General features: G+C 44.2%; 1 protein-coding gene across 21 annotated transcripts in view; it reads right to left on the reverse strand.

Moving 5' to 3' along the window:
* Positions 1–18,017, reverse strand: part of KTN1 (kinectin 1) — a 77,452-nt gene that overhangs the window by 16,021 nt on the left and 43,414 nt on the right. For 13 of the 21 annotated variants that reach the window (XM_077783899.2, XM_031504899.3, XM_085580995.1 and 10 more), the window contains 21 exons: positions 17,872–17,909; positions 17,206–17,287; positions 16,872–16,940; positions 16,109–16,146; positions 15,903–15,993; positions 13,575–13,643; positions 12,481–12,515; positions 12,263–12,353; positions 10,856–10,924; positions 9,521–9,558; positions 8,783–8,873; positions 8,553–8,621; positions 6,995–7,032; positions 6,440–6,530; positions 6,259–6,336; positions 5,370–5,407; positions 4,590–4,680; positions 4,431–4,499; positions 4,043–4,080; positions 3,029–3,119; positions 1,048–1,134 (listed from right to left, as the gene is read on the reverse strand). In XM_077783899.2, the coding sequence (XP_077640025.2) occupies positions 1,048–1,134; positions 3,029–3,119; positions 4,043–4,080; positions 4,431–4,499; positions 4,590–4,680; positions 5,370–5,407; positions 6,259–6,336; positions 6,440–6,530; positions 6,995–7,032; positions 8,553–8,621; positions 8,783–8,873; positions 9,521–9,558; positions 10,856–10,924; positions 12,263–12,353; positions 12,481–12,515; positions 13,575–13,643; positions 15,903–15,993; positions 16,109–16,146; positions 16,872–16,940; positions 17,206–17,287; positions 17,872–17,909 (1,401 nt within the window). The remainder of the gene's footprint in view (positions 1–1,047; positions 1,135–3,028; positions 3,120–4,042; positions 4,081–4,430; positions 4,500–4,589; positions 4,681–5,369; positions 5,408–6,258; positions 6,337–6,439; positions 6,531–6,994; positions 7,033–8,552; positions 8,622–8,782; positions 8,874–9,520; positions 9,559–10,855; positions 10,925–12,262; positions 12,354–12,480; positions 12,516–13,574; positions 13,644–15,902; positions 15,994–16,108; positions 16,147–16,871; positions 16,941–17,205; positions 17,288–17,871; positions 17,910–18,017) is intronic. The other 8 variants (XM_021534636.4, XM_077783900.2, XM_085580993.1 and 5 more) reach the window with 3 other exon arrangements.

Raw genomic sequence — 18,017 nt, forward strand, 5'->3', positions numbered from 1 at the left:
AGTTTAGTTACACAACATTCAGGCTCTCATTTAAAGTTAAATGTAGAAAGCCTGAAACACTGCACAGAAGGGCAGCTTTCAGCCAAAATCCTCCACTGATATTTGGGATTGTTTTTCCCTTTGGCATCAGTGCTACTGCCTGGCTGCTCTGAGTTCCTCTGCTGCAAGGGATCGGTGGTGTGAGCAGGTTGAGATTCAGAGACAGAAACAGACAGGAGACATTAGGTGGTGAGGCTGTGCTGTGTGTTAGTTGGCAGCAATTTAGGAGCCACCATGAAGGGGCAGAAGGCTGTTTGCTGAAGTTTCCAGCTGCAAGAGAAAGCAGGCAAGCGTTAGCACACAGCGAGAGCAGGGACAGCTCCTGCCAGCACAGAGCAGAGACAGCTCCAAAACAGACACACAACCCCAAACCAGAGCTCCTCTGCCCCTGGCTGCCTGACTCCTGCTCTCAGGGTTAGTTGGATGCTTTTTCTATTTGAGTTCTGCACAGTGGCAATGAACACTCAATCAGGCCCACGGCAAACACAAGCTCCTTTTAGAGGAATTCACATCCCAGATCATTTTGAACATTGGTCCAATAATCCCTGTCGAGCTGCAAGTGCCTTCAAGGATGAAATTCACAGCTGTGGTCACACCATTTTTCTGAGAAGTTCCCAGATTTTTAAATAATAATAATTTAGTCCTGGTTCTTCCCAGGTCCAACAGATTTGTTTAAGCACAGCCAAAGCCCAGTAGAAGAAAGCAGGTTGCTCACTAGCACAGCTTTTCATCTGGAGCTCCCCACAAATCAAAAACAATTCACGACAGCTCTAACAATTATGCAAACAGAAATCAAAAGTCAGCATGCCCACAAACTAACCTTTAAAATAAAAAAGCAAACAACCTAAAGACAACAGGAAGAAGCAGAGGTGAAAGTATATGAATGATCACTCAGGAGAGATTATACTTAAACTGCAGTAAAAGTTAAATGTCTCCATTTCACTTAAAGAACCAGCTGCAGATCTGCTTCTAGCTTAACGCATCATTTCTAGCAGTCAACATTACAACCTTGGCAGTCTTGTTCACTTTGTCCTGCAGCAATTTTTCAGTTGATGCCAATGCTTCCATTGCTTCCCAGTTTTTCTCCCGAAGGTCCTAATCATTTTTAGAAAGAACGATTTCAGTTCAGCCAATATTCAAACTGTTTTCACTTTTACTTCAGAGAAATATTTCGCATTACATTCCACCATTTGCATTTAAATGCTGGTTACTGCAAGGTGATTTTGCTGGGGAGTATGACATACACTAGCAAAAACAGGTGTGATGTTTGAAGAGTCTGATTGAAAAGTGGGGGAAAAAAATGCCAATTTCTGCCCAACCTGCCCCAGTGTCCAAAACTGATGCAAGTGCTACTGCAGAGCCTTATCACTACAGCGACCCCACACTTTGACTGCACTTGTAAGAAGAAAGAGGGAAGTTTTCAAAAGTAGTGAGGAACACAGACATCAAACCACAGATTACACAACAGAGTGTTAGGCACGTGGCAGTGCAGAACCCAGCATGGACCCAGGAGACATGGAGGTGTGCACATTTATGCCCCTGATCCTGCAACCAGACCTCAGCCCAAACCCCGGCGCTGATTTCGGGAACACACAGCTCAGGGTTTGCAGCTCTCTCCACTGCACCCACAGAAAACTGGTTTGATGCTCAGCAGCCCTCCTGGGAGGCTCTGGGATTTCAGCACATCCCAGATCCACGTGGGAAGGCCACGGTGCCACCCTCCTGTGTCTTTCTTGGCGAGGTCATCAAACGTGTACTCCACAAGATGTCAACACAACTCAGAGAGAGCCTGAGAGCTTCCTAAGAGCAGCCTCACAGCTCTTCTCTAGGAAGGATGGTGGGGCCTTGCAGCGAGGAGCTTACCATCTTGGGATTTAGATTTCATTTTTTCCAACCCTCAGAGCAAATCTCCTTTAGCAAAGGGTTATTTTGGAAAGGTTGCATTTTAAATTCATCAAAGGCCTAGCAAGCACCTACACTAGTTTTACTTTACCATTTCTATTAGCTCACAATCCTAAAGGCTGTTCACAGGATATAAACACAACACTGGATAAAACTGAGAAAAAGCTGGCACCTACAGGCCTGGTCTGCCTTTAGCAGCAGCCAGACTTCTGCCTGCAGCACAAAAGGTATTCAGCCCTTGTGAATCTGCAGGAAACAAACCTTCTGTTCTACCTTTCCAGCTCATCTGTCTGCTGAGACTACTCAGCCTCTTTCTCTCTGCTTTATTTCAGCTCTTAAACAGCACTTCTTGCTCAAAAGTTCTCAATATTTTCCTTCTGCATTTTCCTTAGATTGTCTGACTATTAAGAAATAAAGCTTATTGCCTGATATTCATTGGATTTTACAGGGTATCAAGGAGAGACAGTGAGATAAACACCCTGTATTTTAACTTTCCTCCATATAACTTAAAAGACACTCCCCTGCCCTGCACAGGTAATGCATTACAAGGAAGTAACTCTACAGCTCTGTGATGGAAAATACAATCTTTAATTCCATCTACAAACAACCCAGACTGCACCATCAGCAGCTGTTGTGAAGGAAGGCTCAGCCCTTCACTTCCTTGGGAAGATCAGGATTAATGACTCTGAGGAATGGGAAGAGCCATATCCGAGCACCCTGAAGGTAATGCCTCCCCCCATGTCCCCACACAAGGACCAGAACTCTGTCAGAGCACAGCACCTTTCCTCCTCCCCCCCTCCCTGTTAACCAGGTAGGAATCCAAATCCAAGAACTTGCTGTGGGATGTCCCCCCTAGCAAGTCTCCTTCCTCTCATCCAATCAACAATTTGTCCAGGAGCTGGCACAGCTCTGAGCAGTGAAGTCAGGTGTGCTGAGTCACTCCCAAGAGGAAAGGAGCACCCAGGGACACCATACAGCTGTCAGAAACACTCTCTGCAAAGTGCCCCAGGCCCCTAGGAGTGCTGGAAACACAGGTTTGGCTGTTTTGGGGGGGTTTTCTGGAGTGGTGGGGGAAGAATTTCCTTACGTTGTTCTTTTTCCTCTGCTGCTCAAAAGCATTTCTCTGAGAGGCGAGCTCACTCTGGAGATTGGCAATTTCCTTCTCTTTGCCTGCAACCCTGAATTAACAAAGGGAACCACAAACAAGTCAGTAGACATTGAAGAAATTCCCAGTGAAGCATTGACACCCTTTCCCACACACTAACTTGCCTTCCCTTCCCTTTTCAGCTCTCTCTGAAAAGCTGTTTTCACTGACTTGGCAGTATCACCTGCTTCCCACTGCTCCCTGAACCACTCAGCCTGAGCAAACCCATTGTAAAGCTGTTGTTTGCCTACAACAGGCATCTGCACACATTTAACAAGGCCATGGAAAGGCAACACATTAGCTGAGGGTAGAGTCAGCCAGCCCACGCCAGTACAACACCACAGAACAGGCACTGCCTGCTGGATGAGAATTCCCTTTCAAGAACCTAATCCACAATTTGTAAGTCATTTAACTTGAAAGACAAATAATTCAGCCAGCCAAAAACACATGACAGTGGCAATTTGCTTAGCACAATATAGCATTAGCTTTCACATAGTTATTTAATGTGCTTCAGCCCCACATTATAACACCCTTTTACCCCTGAGGTTTTCCCTGGAAGAGATTTCCAGATGATTCTGTAATAGGAACAACCCTCTGCTAAGCTGAAGTTCCAAGAAAAAAGCCTGTCACTTTTGCTTGAAACACCAACATTTAACTCTTCAGCCATAAGCTGAGCTGGCATGCATTCAAAATAACATCAATCAAGGCTTGCTTCTATGGTAGGCACAACACATTGCCAGCACTGTCTGTCTGCAGGAGATTACACCTGAGGATTAGCAGTGTGAGCAGAATCTCCCATGCTCAACTTCTATTAGACAGTAATTTAATTTATTTATTTTTTACTGGCCACTTCACATATTCTGATATTGTACATTTGGCATTTATTTCTACATTTCCTAAGCAATTAAGTGAACTGAATCAATTCTCTAATGCATTCAACAACCTGGCAGTACTCACACTTGCAGAAGCTCCTCGCTTTGGACAGCCAGAGATGCCTACAAAGAGATCAGAAATGTGTTAGGAGAGGAGCAGCAGCAATGACCAGGGTCTGCCTTGTTCACCAGGCACTGCTGCAAGACCAGAAAGCACTTTGGGCCTTTGAGGGGATCCTGTGCAGCCTCCTCTGGCCAGGAACACAGCAGGCATAAGAAGGAGCACAAGGCTGAAGATCCATATGACAAAAGAAATCAGGAACAGACATGCAACAGCCAGAAAAGCTGTCTCAGTACAACCCAACCCCACAGGTGCCCCTGGATTTCCATGGGCAGTAGAACTCCTGGTTTTCCATGCCATGCATGCAAGCCACCACCCACTTTTGACTTCTCTCAGCAACTGGGAGCTGTACCTGTTTGCAGTTCTCCTGCTTTAATTCCTGTATCTGAGCTTTGAAAGATTCATTTTCTTTTTGTACATCCTGTTGAAAGAAAAAAGGCAATATGCATAAATAGATATACACCCACAATATATACACTCCTTAAGACAAGGTGTTTCTATTAAAGTTTACCTGTAACTGTTTCACTTGGTTTGCAATTTCTCTCTCTTTTTCTTCCACCATAGCTTTCAACTTCTTCATTTGTTCTTTTTCCTCTTTCAACCTGCAGAGATGATTTAGAAAGTAAGGAGAAAGGGTTAAAGTAGGAGAAAAAAATGCTGAAGAATTTATGCTAAAAAGGGACAGCCACTCAAGCTGGGGCATTTTGTGCAGCAGAAGATAAATGCATTTTGTGTGCTGAGGCTGCCTCAGGTACCACAGTGGCTGTACCGGAGCTCTGCTGGGAGAGCAGCACATCCCAGGAGCTGCTTTGAAGACAGAGCCCTTTCTGGCACAGTCTCATACAACCTTCCTCTGACTGGGGAGCAGCCAGACAAAGCAGAGTCAAAAGAGAGGAAAGCCTGGCAGCATTTCTCCATAAAACAGGAGCTGGAGAATTGGCTATTGCATCTCAGCCTGAAAATGGCACAAACCAGATCTGTTAGCTGCTGCCACCGACTGAGCCACAGGCACTGCAACCCCCAAACACACTGAACAGCAGGAGGAATTAGCACTAGACACGAGAAGCAGCAGCAGTTCCACTGCTTAACAGAGCCCTGGGTGCACATTCCCAGTGTGTGAACAGCACAGCTCAGGGCAGCGACGCCAGGCATGGCAGCAGCCACTGGCACTAACAGCTTATTTCAGCAAAGCCCATGAAATTCCTGACAGCAATTCAAACATTCCAACTGAAGATAAACTCAATGCATATTCCCAGCAGGCATTTGAGGAACTGCTACTCTGCATACTCACAGGTTCTCCACGTCCTGGATTTGGGATGCAGCAGGTACCTGAAAAAGTAATTCCCATTTTCATTTTGATGGCACAGTTTTCAAATTAACAGCAGCTCTTTGCACGAGAAGGGGCAACACACAGCTTGCGAGACACTTGCCAAAGAAATACCAGGAATTTTGCATCAGGCATTGCTCCAAGAATATCTAAACACATAATGGGTTTCAGAAACAGAGCTTACACCAAGCATCCCAAACTTCACACCAGCCAATTGCTCTCCATTCCATCTTTCCCCTGGGATAAATGCCTGTGTCTAGACATCCATCCAAAATAAAAGTTCAACTCAGTCTCCTCCTTTTGCCATCAACAAAAATCCAAACTGAGCCAGAATACCACCTTATTGGAAAAATTCTTCCATTAAGTAACACCTGGCTTCGAGGTTGTCCAGTTGTCTGCTCTCAAGTCCAGTGCAGGAAATCAAAAGCCAAAATATTCCAGCCCCAGGGAAAGGCAGGAAGGAAACACAGCACAGCCTGACCATTTCAAGAGATGCTGTTAAAATTCAGTTACAGCCAAAGCTCCTGCATGACCAAAACCCTGCAGGATGCTGCTTCAGCCTGGCAAGGAGGTGGCTGGGACACAGCTGGGACTGCCTGTGAGCTCCAAGGCTTTCAGACCACCAAAGCTCCTCTTTATGCACAGTATCATCCCAGTTAAAGCCTTCCAGAAATTGCCATCCATGTAAAACCTGTTTTGGATGACACAGCTGAACTAGTGGGAGTCAAGTTGGATCTAAAACATCTCTAAGTTGAAGCCAATGCAAATCCTCTGTGTGAGGCAGAGGAGAAAAAAATAGCTTCCTGTTCAACCAAACAGCACTCCCAAACCACATCCACCCTGCAGGCTGTACCTGTTGGAGTTGTTGCAGGTTCTGTTGTTCCAGCTCCTGAACTTTACTGGTTAACTGTGCAATTGTATCCTTCTGACCCTTTGGATAGATAAAAAGCAAGGTTAGAAGTGTGACTTCGTTTTTCCCAGCCAGACATGCTGCAAGAGAACTTATTTCCCTTCAGAATATTAAAGCAGCTTACCTGCAGACATTCTCCTTTCTTAACAATCTCTTTCTCCTTCTCTTCCAATAAGGCCTCCATGGTTTTCACCTGCTTTTCCTTCCCCTTCAACCTGTGCAATTGAACACAGACAAACACAGCATAAACCCCCTGCTCTTTCATCCATCTGAAAATAAAACATCCCACGTTTGCAGCACCTAACAAAAGCAGCATCTGTGATCAAAGGCACATGCACAGTTCACCTACCAAAAACCAGTGTGTGAACACTTCCACTTCAGCCTGGGTTAGCAGGAGATGCCCTTGATCAATGGCACTGCTCATTAGGTGAAAGCAAACTCTGTGCTGACACATTGCAGGGGTTTCACAAATGTGTGCTCTCCTCATCCAAAAACACCTCCCTGCCCCTCCCCAGCTGGGAATACAAGGGACTGACTGCTCATTTCCCCACCCCTACAGCTCAGGTGTTACCAAAGCAGGTTTTCCACTATGCCTTGCCTACATCGCTCCATCCTGACTTGAATTTAAGGGGTCAGTAAGGGGTGCACAGGGCAGACCACAATTAACAACTGCACTTACAGAGTCTGAAGTTCTTTGACTTGTGATGTTATTGTCACCTAAAGAAAATAATCAGCACTTCAGTTCAATGCACATGGAAAAGGCACACAAATGCTAAAAATTGCTCTATGAAGAAACAAAGGGGAAAATTATCAGACATTTTCAAAAGAGGCACCATTTATTGCAGTAAGCATAAATGCACTTTTTTAATTACAAGGCACCAAGTATCTCCAACTATTTACATTCCCCAATATTTAAAATGTGACTTCCAGAGCAGCAAAGGAAACAGTGCAAATGGGAACAACAAGCAGGCCCACAGGAGACACAGAGGAAGAAGCAGAGAGTGAATGTGACCACCACCTCACTGGCAACTGCAGCTCCAACCACAGAGATCAACCCTGGCCATTGAGACTCTCTTTGCATAAGGAAGTGATTTTTGGGTGCTCTCTGAAAAGTCTGCACTCCCTTAAATTCCTATTCAAGGCTGAATATGGATTGGAGACATAAGATTTAGGGGGAATGTTACTTTTGAATGCTGTGTGAAAGCCTGACAGTGGTTATCTGTCAGTCCTCTACCACAACATGGTAGGAGTTCCAGACATTCCCAAAAATCTCTCTTCTGCTTGCAGGAGGCCAAAAGGTGCACAGATGCATCACCTTTGGAGCAAGCATCCCTCACAGAGCATTCCAGAAACAACAAACCTAAACTGCTTTATTTTTTTTTTTCTGGGCTCTGACAGTTCCAGGGAAGGAAATACACACAAATAACTCCCTCAGTTCCTGGAAATTTGCTTTGGAGGAAAAGCCCAAAACGGAAACACATTCTGTGAAGCTTTGCCTAAAAAGGACAAAACTCTAACAACTGAGAAGGGGGTGACACGTTGGAATGTAGCTAAAGGGACTGAAAAGAGTGCAGACCAATAACACAAGCCACACAAGCACACTTCCTGACAGCACAATGGATGAAGCTGCCTGCAGAATGGGCTCCCCAAGGAAACGTGGGCTTCCCTTGCTTTGGATGCCAGGCAGCAATCATGCCAAAAAAGCCCATACTCCTCCATCCCTGCATTCCTGACAGCTAAAGTAAAACTGACTGTGCCAAGACTAAACTCTTTTTGGGCACTGGGGGAAAAGAGGCTTGGGTTTACCTGGAAACCAGATCTGGGCCTGTAGTATTGCTCCAGCAACACAGAAAAGCCAGAACAGGAGCAGAAACTTCAGCATTTGAAATTTCCAAGTTGCCAGCCCCCAAGGACGCCCCAGGGTTCCATGTTTACTACAGGGACATTGTGCCCAGGCAGAGCTAATGTTGCAATGCATTAAGCTACAGCAATTCTTGCCAAATTTCATGCTAACGGCCCAAAAAGCTCAGGCTTCCAGAGGTGTGTGGTTTCTGAGGAACAGCACTCGTTATCCTACATTTTTATGGCTTTATATCCAAGAACAGTGTAGCTCCAGCATGAAAAAGTTCCTTACCCCAGGACATTCACTAGTGAAACAGAACACACTAGAACAGAAACGAGTGAGCAGCACATCTAAGGCAAGGCTGGTTCACACTGCTGCCACTAAAGTATTTTACCTGTTTTTCCATCTCAAGCTGGGAATTTCCTACTTCTTCTTTCAGAGCCTCTATTTCCTGTGTCAAAGCCTTTTCAATGACAAAACAAGACAGGGTTGGACAATGGAAACACAAAAAACGCCACAAGAATGGATGCTACAAATTGATCACTGTAGAATGCCATGCAGTAACAGACAAATGTGGTTGTGGCATCAACACACAAAGGAATTGTAGGGATTGCACAAGGGTACCTGAACAGTCTTCTCCTTGCTTGCTACTTTTAGGATTTCAGCTTGTAGGAGTTCTTCCACTGATTTTATTTTTCCATCCTTCTCGTGGATCCTTAAAAAGAGCAGAGAAACAACAAAAGTTGGATGAAAAAAATGTGCTACTCAAGCAAATACACAACATTTGGTTCTGCTATCACATCACATCCCACCACCAGCCTCAGGGATCCATAGTGGGACCAGGCAGGAGGAATAAACAGGAAGAATAAGACTGGGACTAGTGCAGAATCAGCTGGCTTTATATAACCAGTGGTTCACATGCTAAATCAATACTATTACAGTCAAAAAATGCAAATTAAGATATCAAGAGTGATATCAAGTGCCTGGAATGACATACAGTTAAAATCAGCTTTCACTGGACAATCAAGCAAAGTAATTGCCAACTTAAAACACACACACAGGGGACAATCCCACTTCTTTTAAAGTGCCTATTGAAAAAAAAAAAATATTATCTGACAAATCAGAGCAATTCCTCACCTAGTCAAAGTCAGGTTTATGAAATTAACTGCTTAGCTGAGCAGCAACTGGATTTTTAGCTGGTATTGATCTGGTGTGACATGTTTCAAAAATGAAAATGCTTCCTGCAACACACACACACTTCACCCAGCCAAAAGCCAATCATTTCAGGGAAGCAATACACTCACAGTCATGGAATAAAGACAGAGAGAATTAATCAGAAACTAAATCTGTGCAGTAACTTACACTTTCTGCAGTTCCTCCACCAGTGATTGGAAGGAAACCTGTTAAAAACAGAGCTTCATCTTAGGAAAAACAGAACAGAGCAAAACAATCTGTGAATGTTGAAGGGTGAGGATAGAAAACTGGAGCTCTCTGACACTGGATGAACTATGTAGCAGCCTAATATTTTATTTATCTGACTGCTCCTGAGAAAATTAGTCTCCAGTTCCTGGCAAACCAGTAATACTAAGCTTGCTGCAAGTTCCAGGAAAACAAAAGCAAACCCACACCACCTTTACCAGGAGAGGGTGAGGTTCAAGACCATCATTTCATCAGCTGCCCTTTAATGCTGACACTACTGTACATCTCTACAGGGTCACTGTGCCTCCCCTCTTCCACAAATGATTTTCTGGGAACTAATGGCCCTCCTGAGGCGTCCAAGCAGAGCTGGATGTCAGGGAAAGGCACTTCCTGACCGGCACATCAAAAGTGACAACACTGTGACAGTGTCATTGACCAGACACAAGGAGAAGGGGACAAGTGACACCTGCAGAGGGTGGATTGACACTGGGAAGCTCAAATATTCATCATGAAGGTGAGGCAGTACAAGCTGCCTGCCAGCAATGCCTGCTGCTCCAGGCTTCTGGAAAAGGAGATCCACAGCCATTTCAGAGCATGGCAAACTCACAGAATTCACAGAATGACCAGGTTGGAAGAGACCTTCAGGATCATGCAATCCAACCCAGCCCCAGCACTTCACCTAAATCCTGGCACCCAGTGCCACATCCAGGCTTTGTTAAACACACCCAGGGATGGGGACTCCACCTCCTCCCTGGGCAGCCATTCCAGAACTTTATCACTCTTTCTGTAAAAAACTTCTTCCTAATATCCAACTTATATTTCCCTTGGCACACCTTGAGGCTGTGTGCTCTGGTTCTGTCAGTGCTGCCTGGAGGAAGAGCCCAGCTCCACCTGGCCACAGCCACCTTTCAGGAGCTGTAGAGTGATGAGGTCACCCCTGAGTCTCCTTTTCTCCAGGCTGAGCACCCCCAGCTCCCTCAGCTGTTCCTCACAGGGTTTGTGTTCCCAGCCCCTCTCCAGCCTCGTTGCCCTCAAACTCAAACCAACCCCCAGGCAGCACTGACTGGATCCTGAAGATCTGCCCTGCTTCTGACACTTCTGCAAAGGAAATATTTGACAGAAGTTATCAGCTCCCAGACCAATGCTAAAAGAAAACAGGATGCTTTGCCAACAGGCTTCAAAGGTATCTCCACCTTCTTCCCTTGACTTTTGCAACCACAGCAAGATTCTTTCAGATTTAGTTTAGGTGTAATAAAAGTTTTAGATGAAAAGTACTACCTGCTCCGATTGCTGAATTTGCAGGCTTTGAAGTTCTTTTCTCAGAGATGAATTTTCTGTTCGCAGGGCCTTTGAAAGCAGACACAGAGATAATGAAAGCCTCATTTGTGGGGGAAAAAAGTGTTAAGCTTGACAAAAAAGTAATTTCTTTTAGAATAAGTGAAAGACTTTGAAAGTCTAAAAGAGACCCCCCTCTGCAGCTGTTGGAGCCAAAGCATTCAACAGACTAATTATTCACCATGGATAACCTGGAGTGGACACTAATTTATAGGAAATTAAGGCAAGGTGGGAATGCTGTAACTGAGCAGAGAGGTCAGAAAAACAAATGTAACTAATGATGTTACAGCCCATCTTTTGTACAGCTCATTCATTTATATCTATTTACATAATATTGGGATTCTCCCACAGACAAGCTTCTCACCACTCTAGGAATATAAATAAAAATTATATAACACCACGGGCTTTAACAGTCTAAATCCTAGTCTAGAGTCAATAATAACATACAAAATATATAAAAATTCAAAGATGCCTTTGCACAGAACAGCACTACAAGAATAAAAATCACATCATCTTAATATCACTGTCAGCATTATTAAAAAATTGTAAAATATTATTTCAAACAAGTAACATGCAAAATACCACCATCCCTGGTGGGATTTAAAATCCATGTGGGTATGGCACTTGGGGATATGATTTGGCAGTGCTGGGGAGGGCTGGACTTGATCTCAGAGGGTTTTTCAGCCTAAAAGAGTCTATGGTGTGCTCAGAGCTTTGGCTGCTCAGTAACCCCAGGGTTTACATCCCCTCCCCAGCACAGGGCTGTCAGCAATGCCCCTGGGATTTAGGCACCCTAAGAAAGGGAACATTGTCTTGGCTATGCCAGGTGGACACAGCTTTCCAGCAAGAGCCAGCTCAAAACAGACAGGGATTTCTGTACTGCCTCTCCAGGCTTCTCATCACTGCCTTCTTTATAAATAAACAGAAGGAAATAACTTTATCACCATCCCAGAAATATCACCAGTTTATAATGCACTTAACCCTTCAGATTTATCAACCTAGCCAAAACCCCTGGAGTATTATAATAGCCAAGTTTTTACAAAACACCTTTTCCTAAAGGAAGATTTGTTGGAGATTAAATCAAATGTACAGCTCTAGAAATATATTCCCATTATTCCAAAGGGCATTTTAACAAAATCTGCCCTAGCTTAAACAGAGAGAAGCATTTATTCTACCCCACTGATGCTCATGCTTAGTCTATCTTACAGGAAAGGTTTTAACCTCATCTCCACGAGGTGCTTTTCCTATTCACAAGGAATTCAGACTGAACTATGAGCACTCCAATACACACTTTGCACAAGAGCACTTAATCTCTATTTCCCCATCAAAAGATAATAAGAGGGATTTTACCTTCAGCTCTTCCTCTTTAGTAGCCACCTGGATGAGTCCTGCCTCAAGCAGCTCTTCAACTGTCTTGATTTTATCATCCCTCTCTCTCATGCTGAAAAAGCAAGAGTGAAAATTAAGGAAAAAGACAGTTTAACTTTGAAGGCTGTTAACTATCAACGGTAACCTTACTGCCACCAAAATCTTTATTTTAGCTTCTGATTCAAAACAAAATTTCTTACCTTTTTTCCATCTGCTCTATCAAGTCTTTGTTTGTCTATGAAGAAAAAAAAAAATAGGGTCATCATTAATTGGATCAATAATGGTTTGGGATTTAAAAACCAAATAACTGGAAAGCACCAACTTAACCAGAAGCTTGGTTACACTAATCCAGAAAAGAAAACAAAGTAAGGAGAGAAAGGCCTCATGGTATATGTGTCTAATACTGATGCTGGAAAAAATCTTTCGGGGCAGGGAAAGATCCAGCCCAAATGCCTTGATGGCTTTACACTGCTGGACTTGCAACCAGCCCAGTACCTGAAAAATCTGCCTCTTCTGGGCATTTATTAGAACCAGAAGCTCCACCTGAGGCTCACTCATTATAACATTTATGATTTCTCAACACCACCACATTGTGAGAGACCAGATGGGAAACATCAACCAGCTTCCAAGCAAAATCCCCTTCAGCACTTCAGACAGGACACCAGATCAGCCAGAGCCAGGGGAGCAGTGCCTGCAGATCTGGTTCTCCACCAGGGGAAAGGGAGCAGTTCCAGAAGGGAGATCCTGACTAACAGGAGTAAAGAAAAAGCTCCCTGTCCTGCCAGATGTCTTCCAGTGTTTCAGGAATTTTTCTCATTCCACAATGGTGCAAAGTCAGGGATGTTCATATGGGCTCTCCCTGAGAACATCCCAAAGGAGATGGAACTGAACAACACAACAGGTTTGAACCTGCAGCATCCTGCGAGCACCAGTCTGGCTGCAGCAGGTGAGCCATGGGCACAAATACAGAACAGGAGGCAAAAGACACCACAATGTAAAGACTTTTCTGCTTCCAAGGGTCAGAGTGGTTGCAGAAATAAGTTCTTGCTTGTGTTAAGCTATATGAGTCTTCAGGAGTGGGAAAAAAAAATCCATATTTTGTTTGGACAATCCTCCTACATCTCCAAGACAGCCACAACTGCCTTACTTGACCCTCCACAGAAGAGAAAATACCTAAAAAAGTATCAGGTTTTGACATCAACCAGCTCAGCCTACTGCCAGGTTAAGAAAAAATACTGAAGAAATTAAAAGCACAGAAGATATTTGATAAAAGCTCAGCAAACACTGGCTGTACCTGCTCAGACAGGAGAGTCTGCAGCTTCTGAACTTCAGCTTGCAGAGCTGTGTTTTGATCCTTCAGAACCTGGAATAAAATCGAGGCATTTTATCAGTTCAGAACTGCAGAGCCTAAATACACCTTTTCCATAATGGCAAAGAGGCAATTAAATAGCACAGAAGTCATTACTGAGAGTTCTTTGGAAGCTTCAAGACTACAAAGAGTCCTTTCCTTCTCTGTCTTGCTTTTCTGTATTAAGGACAAAAGTATTGTCCTTATGTCCCATGAGAAATTCAGCTGTTACCATCTTTATTCCCTGGCAGAGAATCAGACAGTACCAAATGTGAGAAGCTCAGAAAAAACACATTTTCCTCCTAAAGCAGCACCAGCATCGTGTCAAGATTTAATAACTGCCTCTTACAAAACACTAATCTGGTGAAGGAAATCATCCAATATCCCTTTTTTGAGTTCCCTTCAGCTGCCTCACTGCACAGCAAGGAATTTAGGCAGTCCAGCAGCAGAGAGGTTTGCACAGCTCCCACACCTAGTCCCACTGAAGGCTGGGAAGAGGTGGATGGGGAGAACAAACAGACTTTGCCTCTCCTCCTGCATTCCTGCTTCACACAGTGGTCACAGCAGCCCTTAACAGACAGTATTTTAAAATCCTCCTCTATTATTGCTTTTTGTCTTTTTGAAGACTTGCTTAGTGCTTTACAAAAGTGAAAAGCAGGACACGTGCTCTGCACTCCAACCCCAAAGTCTTACAGGGAAAACACAAGCAGGAAAGGACAGCAACAGTGAGGATTAAATGCATTGCTCTGGTTTGAACCTGGCTTTTCTCTCTTTCATGTACCTGGGAAAAAAGCAGCACTTCCTTAGGTGGAAGCATTTAGAACAGCACTGGTCTGGTTTCTGTTTGGGATCAAAGAAAGGAGGAAAGAGAGAGCAGCAGTGCACATAATATTCATGCTGAGAGCACACTGTGGATTTCTGCACCATCACCATGCTGATGATCTGCATTCAGCTCTCTATTCACTCCCCAAGAACTGCCTGCAGGTGATTTTTACCATTACTTAGCACTGAACTGATTACAGCACATAACCATTCACAACACCTCTAAGGCCTTTTTCCTGGGAACAGTTACTACAGAAACCACCACACTAAAAGGATGCTCACATTCCTTCCCACATTCATTTTCACCTCACCTACCATTCTATAATGTTCAACCACACAAAGCCCTGAGAGTGTCACTAATTTGTGACTTGCCCACTTCTCCCAGCCTGCCACCTCTTCACTCCCTTTTCCACACTGGTTATGTACCTGTGACCCAGCACACACCTCACTGAAGATTCAGTCAACAGCTTTATATCAAAAATCAACTGAAATTGTACTTTGTTTCCTATTTCACTAATTGAACAAACTTCTTCTCTCTTATCCTCTGACAGCTTAGAGAAACTACAGAGCCTTGGCAAGCGACTCTCAACAGAACCTCTTTGAAAGTGGCACTTTAATACAAGAATCAAGTTTACTACCTGCTTCAAAGAGCTCCAGGAGACTCCAGAGGCTTCTCCTACAAAAGCATCCTGCCTCTGCCACTGCCCACTCGCTCTGTTCCTCACTAGCAAACTCACCAAGGTGACAGTGCAGCTTCAGAGGGACTGACCTCACACCAGAAACATCAGAGGAGCAGCAGCACCCAGCACAGGCTTTAAAGGAGTTAAAGGGATGGAGTCAGCACTTCTCTGGGGAAGCAGGGCTGCTTCCAACAGCCCAGGTTCAGAAGAAAGAGGTCAAGGTGGCAGAGGGCAAGGAGGAATTAAGCTGCTCTCTGCACACACCACCCAGAAACAAGCAGCAGCTTTGCTGTGCAGACCCCAGATGTCAGAACAAAAGCTTCTGCAGTTGAGCTGCAGCCTTATGAGAAAACGTGGAAAGAGACAGAGTTAAAATAAGCATTTTTACATCTCCCTGACAGAAAACAGAGGCTTGCCATGATATCCAAGCAACAAAGGTTCCAAAGAAAAGCACTGAGGATTTGAAAGGCACATTTGCAGGTGGAATGCAGGGAAATCACAACAGTTTTTACTGTCCAACCTCCTCTTCCAGAATTCAAAGCCCTCTCTCTCCACAACTCAGACACTGCATTTAACTTGTGCTGTCCCACCTCTCACTCTGCTGCTACTACTGTGATATCCCACATTGCTCCTGTCTTACAAACACAATATTGTAATTCACCTGAGAACCCAAAGGTCAGTTTAATTTCACTGTTCTACAGTTGCTCCACAACCTCTGGAGACTGGAAAACTTACTGAAAACAAGCACAAAAACATCTGTTCTGTATCTTACCTTGAATTCTTCTTTTGTGCTTGAAATCTGAGCGAGTTCTTCTCGAAGCTGATCTTCAAGAGTTCTTATTTTGTCATCTTTTATGTGAATGCTGAGACACAGCAGAACAGTTAAATGCATTTCCCCACCCAAGTCTTACAAAAGCATGACTGAAAAGAACATAAAAGACTGATAAACATTGTTTATCAAATCCCAGAGCTATTTACCTTTTCTGCATCCTTTCCAGCTCATGTGCAGCAGCAGCCTAGATTATAAAGAGGATTAACACAGACTTAGGATACATCACATGATTCAATCAACCTTTCATTCCACAATATTAAAAAGCTAGACCAAGTCATTTGGCCTTCCAGCACATGACTGAAATCAAGAGTGGAAGGGGTAAGCTTGTCTTCATGCACTTTTACAACACCAATCTACAAGCATGCAATTATACAAAGGGAAGACTATCTCAACAGATTCATTTGACAACTGGGATTATCTCTAATTAAACACTTCATTTCCACTTCTGTAATGAACAGGCCACACAACAGCTACACAGGGACAGCACTTTGTTTAGCTCTAAAAACATCTCTTTGGTGAGGCAGGCGGAGCTGTGGGGTTTGGGGTTTTTTTTGGGGGGAATGTTATGAATTTTGTATTCAAATGCCAGGCCTGCATCTTCACAGAGAGCTCTGCTCAACTCCTGTGAAGTTGAGTCCTGCACTCTGTATGCCTGAAAATCTAAACCAACCAAGCAAAATGCTTCAGTAACTTGGATATCCAAATACAAGACTTTGCTGGTGAAGGAGGGGGAAGAATTAGGCCTCCCACTAGCTCTAAGAACTCCAGGGAATCAGATATTAGCCCAATCCGGAAGCCTCACACCATTAATGTGCTTAAGCAGAGCTTGCTTAAAGCCAACAAATCTGCATTTGCATTTATGACAGAACAGGTAGTGGGAAGGAAGGAAAACCAAAACAACTGTTTCACCTGTTCATTTGTCAGAGCCTGTAACTTCTGTACTTCTGATTTCAGGGAGAGGTTCATATTCTGTAAGACCTGAAGGAAGGAATAAAATAAATGTATTTGCAGTTCATACACAGATAGTCTTTTACTCTCCAGGATGAAGTTTCAGGGAATTTTTTGAAGGAAAATCCTCAAGTTTCCTTATCAACAGCTTTCCCAGCATCTAGCATTGGCCTTGCCTAGCAGAGCAGACCTGTAGCTGAAAAGGCTGTTTCTAGACCCAAAGACAGCAGCCTTGGGGGCTTCATTTTGTACATGCAGCCAGATCAGCTGGCATTTGCACAAGATTTTATTGTACCTTGAGCTCTTCCTCCTTGCTGGCACGTTCACTGCCTAATGAGTCCTCCATCTGCTTGATCTGTTTGTCCTTCTCTGCAATCCTGCACAAGGGGGAAACAGTGACAGATCAGCACAGAAGATGTGGATGGAAGTGGTGCAGGAAGCATCAGGCTAAACCCAAAATACACCCTAGCCCTTTAGTCCAGCTCCTACTCCAAATCCTGCTGACTGTACACTTTGGGTCCAAAAGCTTTTCCATTTTAAATGCTGTCTGCTTGCCAAAAATTTTATGAGACATTCCCTAGCTCTGAAACACAACCAGCACCCCATCTCCCAGAGGGAGAAGCCTCCTGGCACAGCCCCACAACCCAAATAATAACAATTCTCACGGTCACGCACATTCCTGCACGCTGCACTGACCCTGCACACAGGCAGGGATAAACAACAGAGGAGATGCTGCTTTCTCTGGAGCTCAGAACTACAGTAAAACTCCAAACCTGAGGCCAGACATGGAAGGGAAATCTGCTTCCCAGCTCCCAAGCTGATCTCATGAGGAGTTAAAAGCACAGACAGCAACATCTCCTTCAGCAGTCCCTCCCATACGCTCTGCACGTGAGTGGAGGGAAGGTGGCAGGCACTGAAAGCCAGCAACACCTCCCAAATCCCAGAGGAAGTGGATGCTCACACTTTGTGAAGTTCTTCTGCCAGGACTGAAGCAGAGGTCTGCAAGAGGAAAAAAAAAAATAAAAACAAATAACTGGAAGTAAAGCAAGTCAAAGAATCCCCATCTACACTGAGCCAGGAATAGCATTTGTCTGGTTATTTTCAACT

This window comes from Lonchura striata, chromosome 5, assembly GCF_050655825.1.
Source record: "Lonchura striata isolate lonStrDom1 chromosome 5, ASM5065582v1, whole genome shotgun sequence".
Lineage (NCBI taxonomy): Eukaryota > Metazoa > Chordata > Aves > Passeriformes > Estrildidae > Lonchura > Lonchura striata.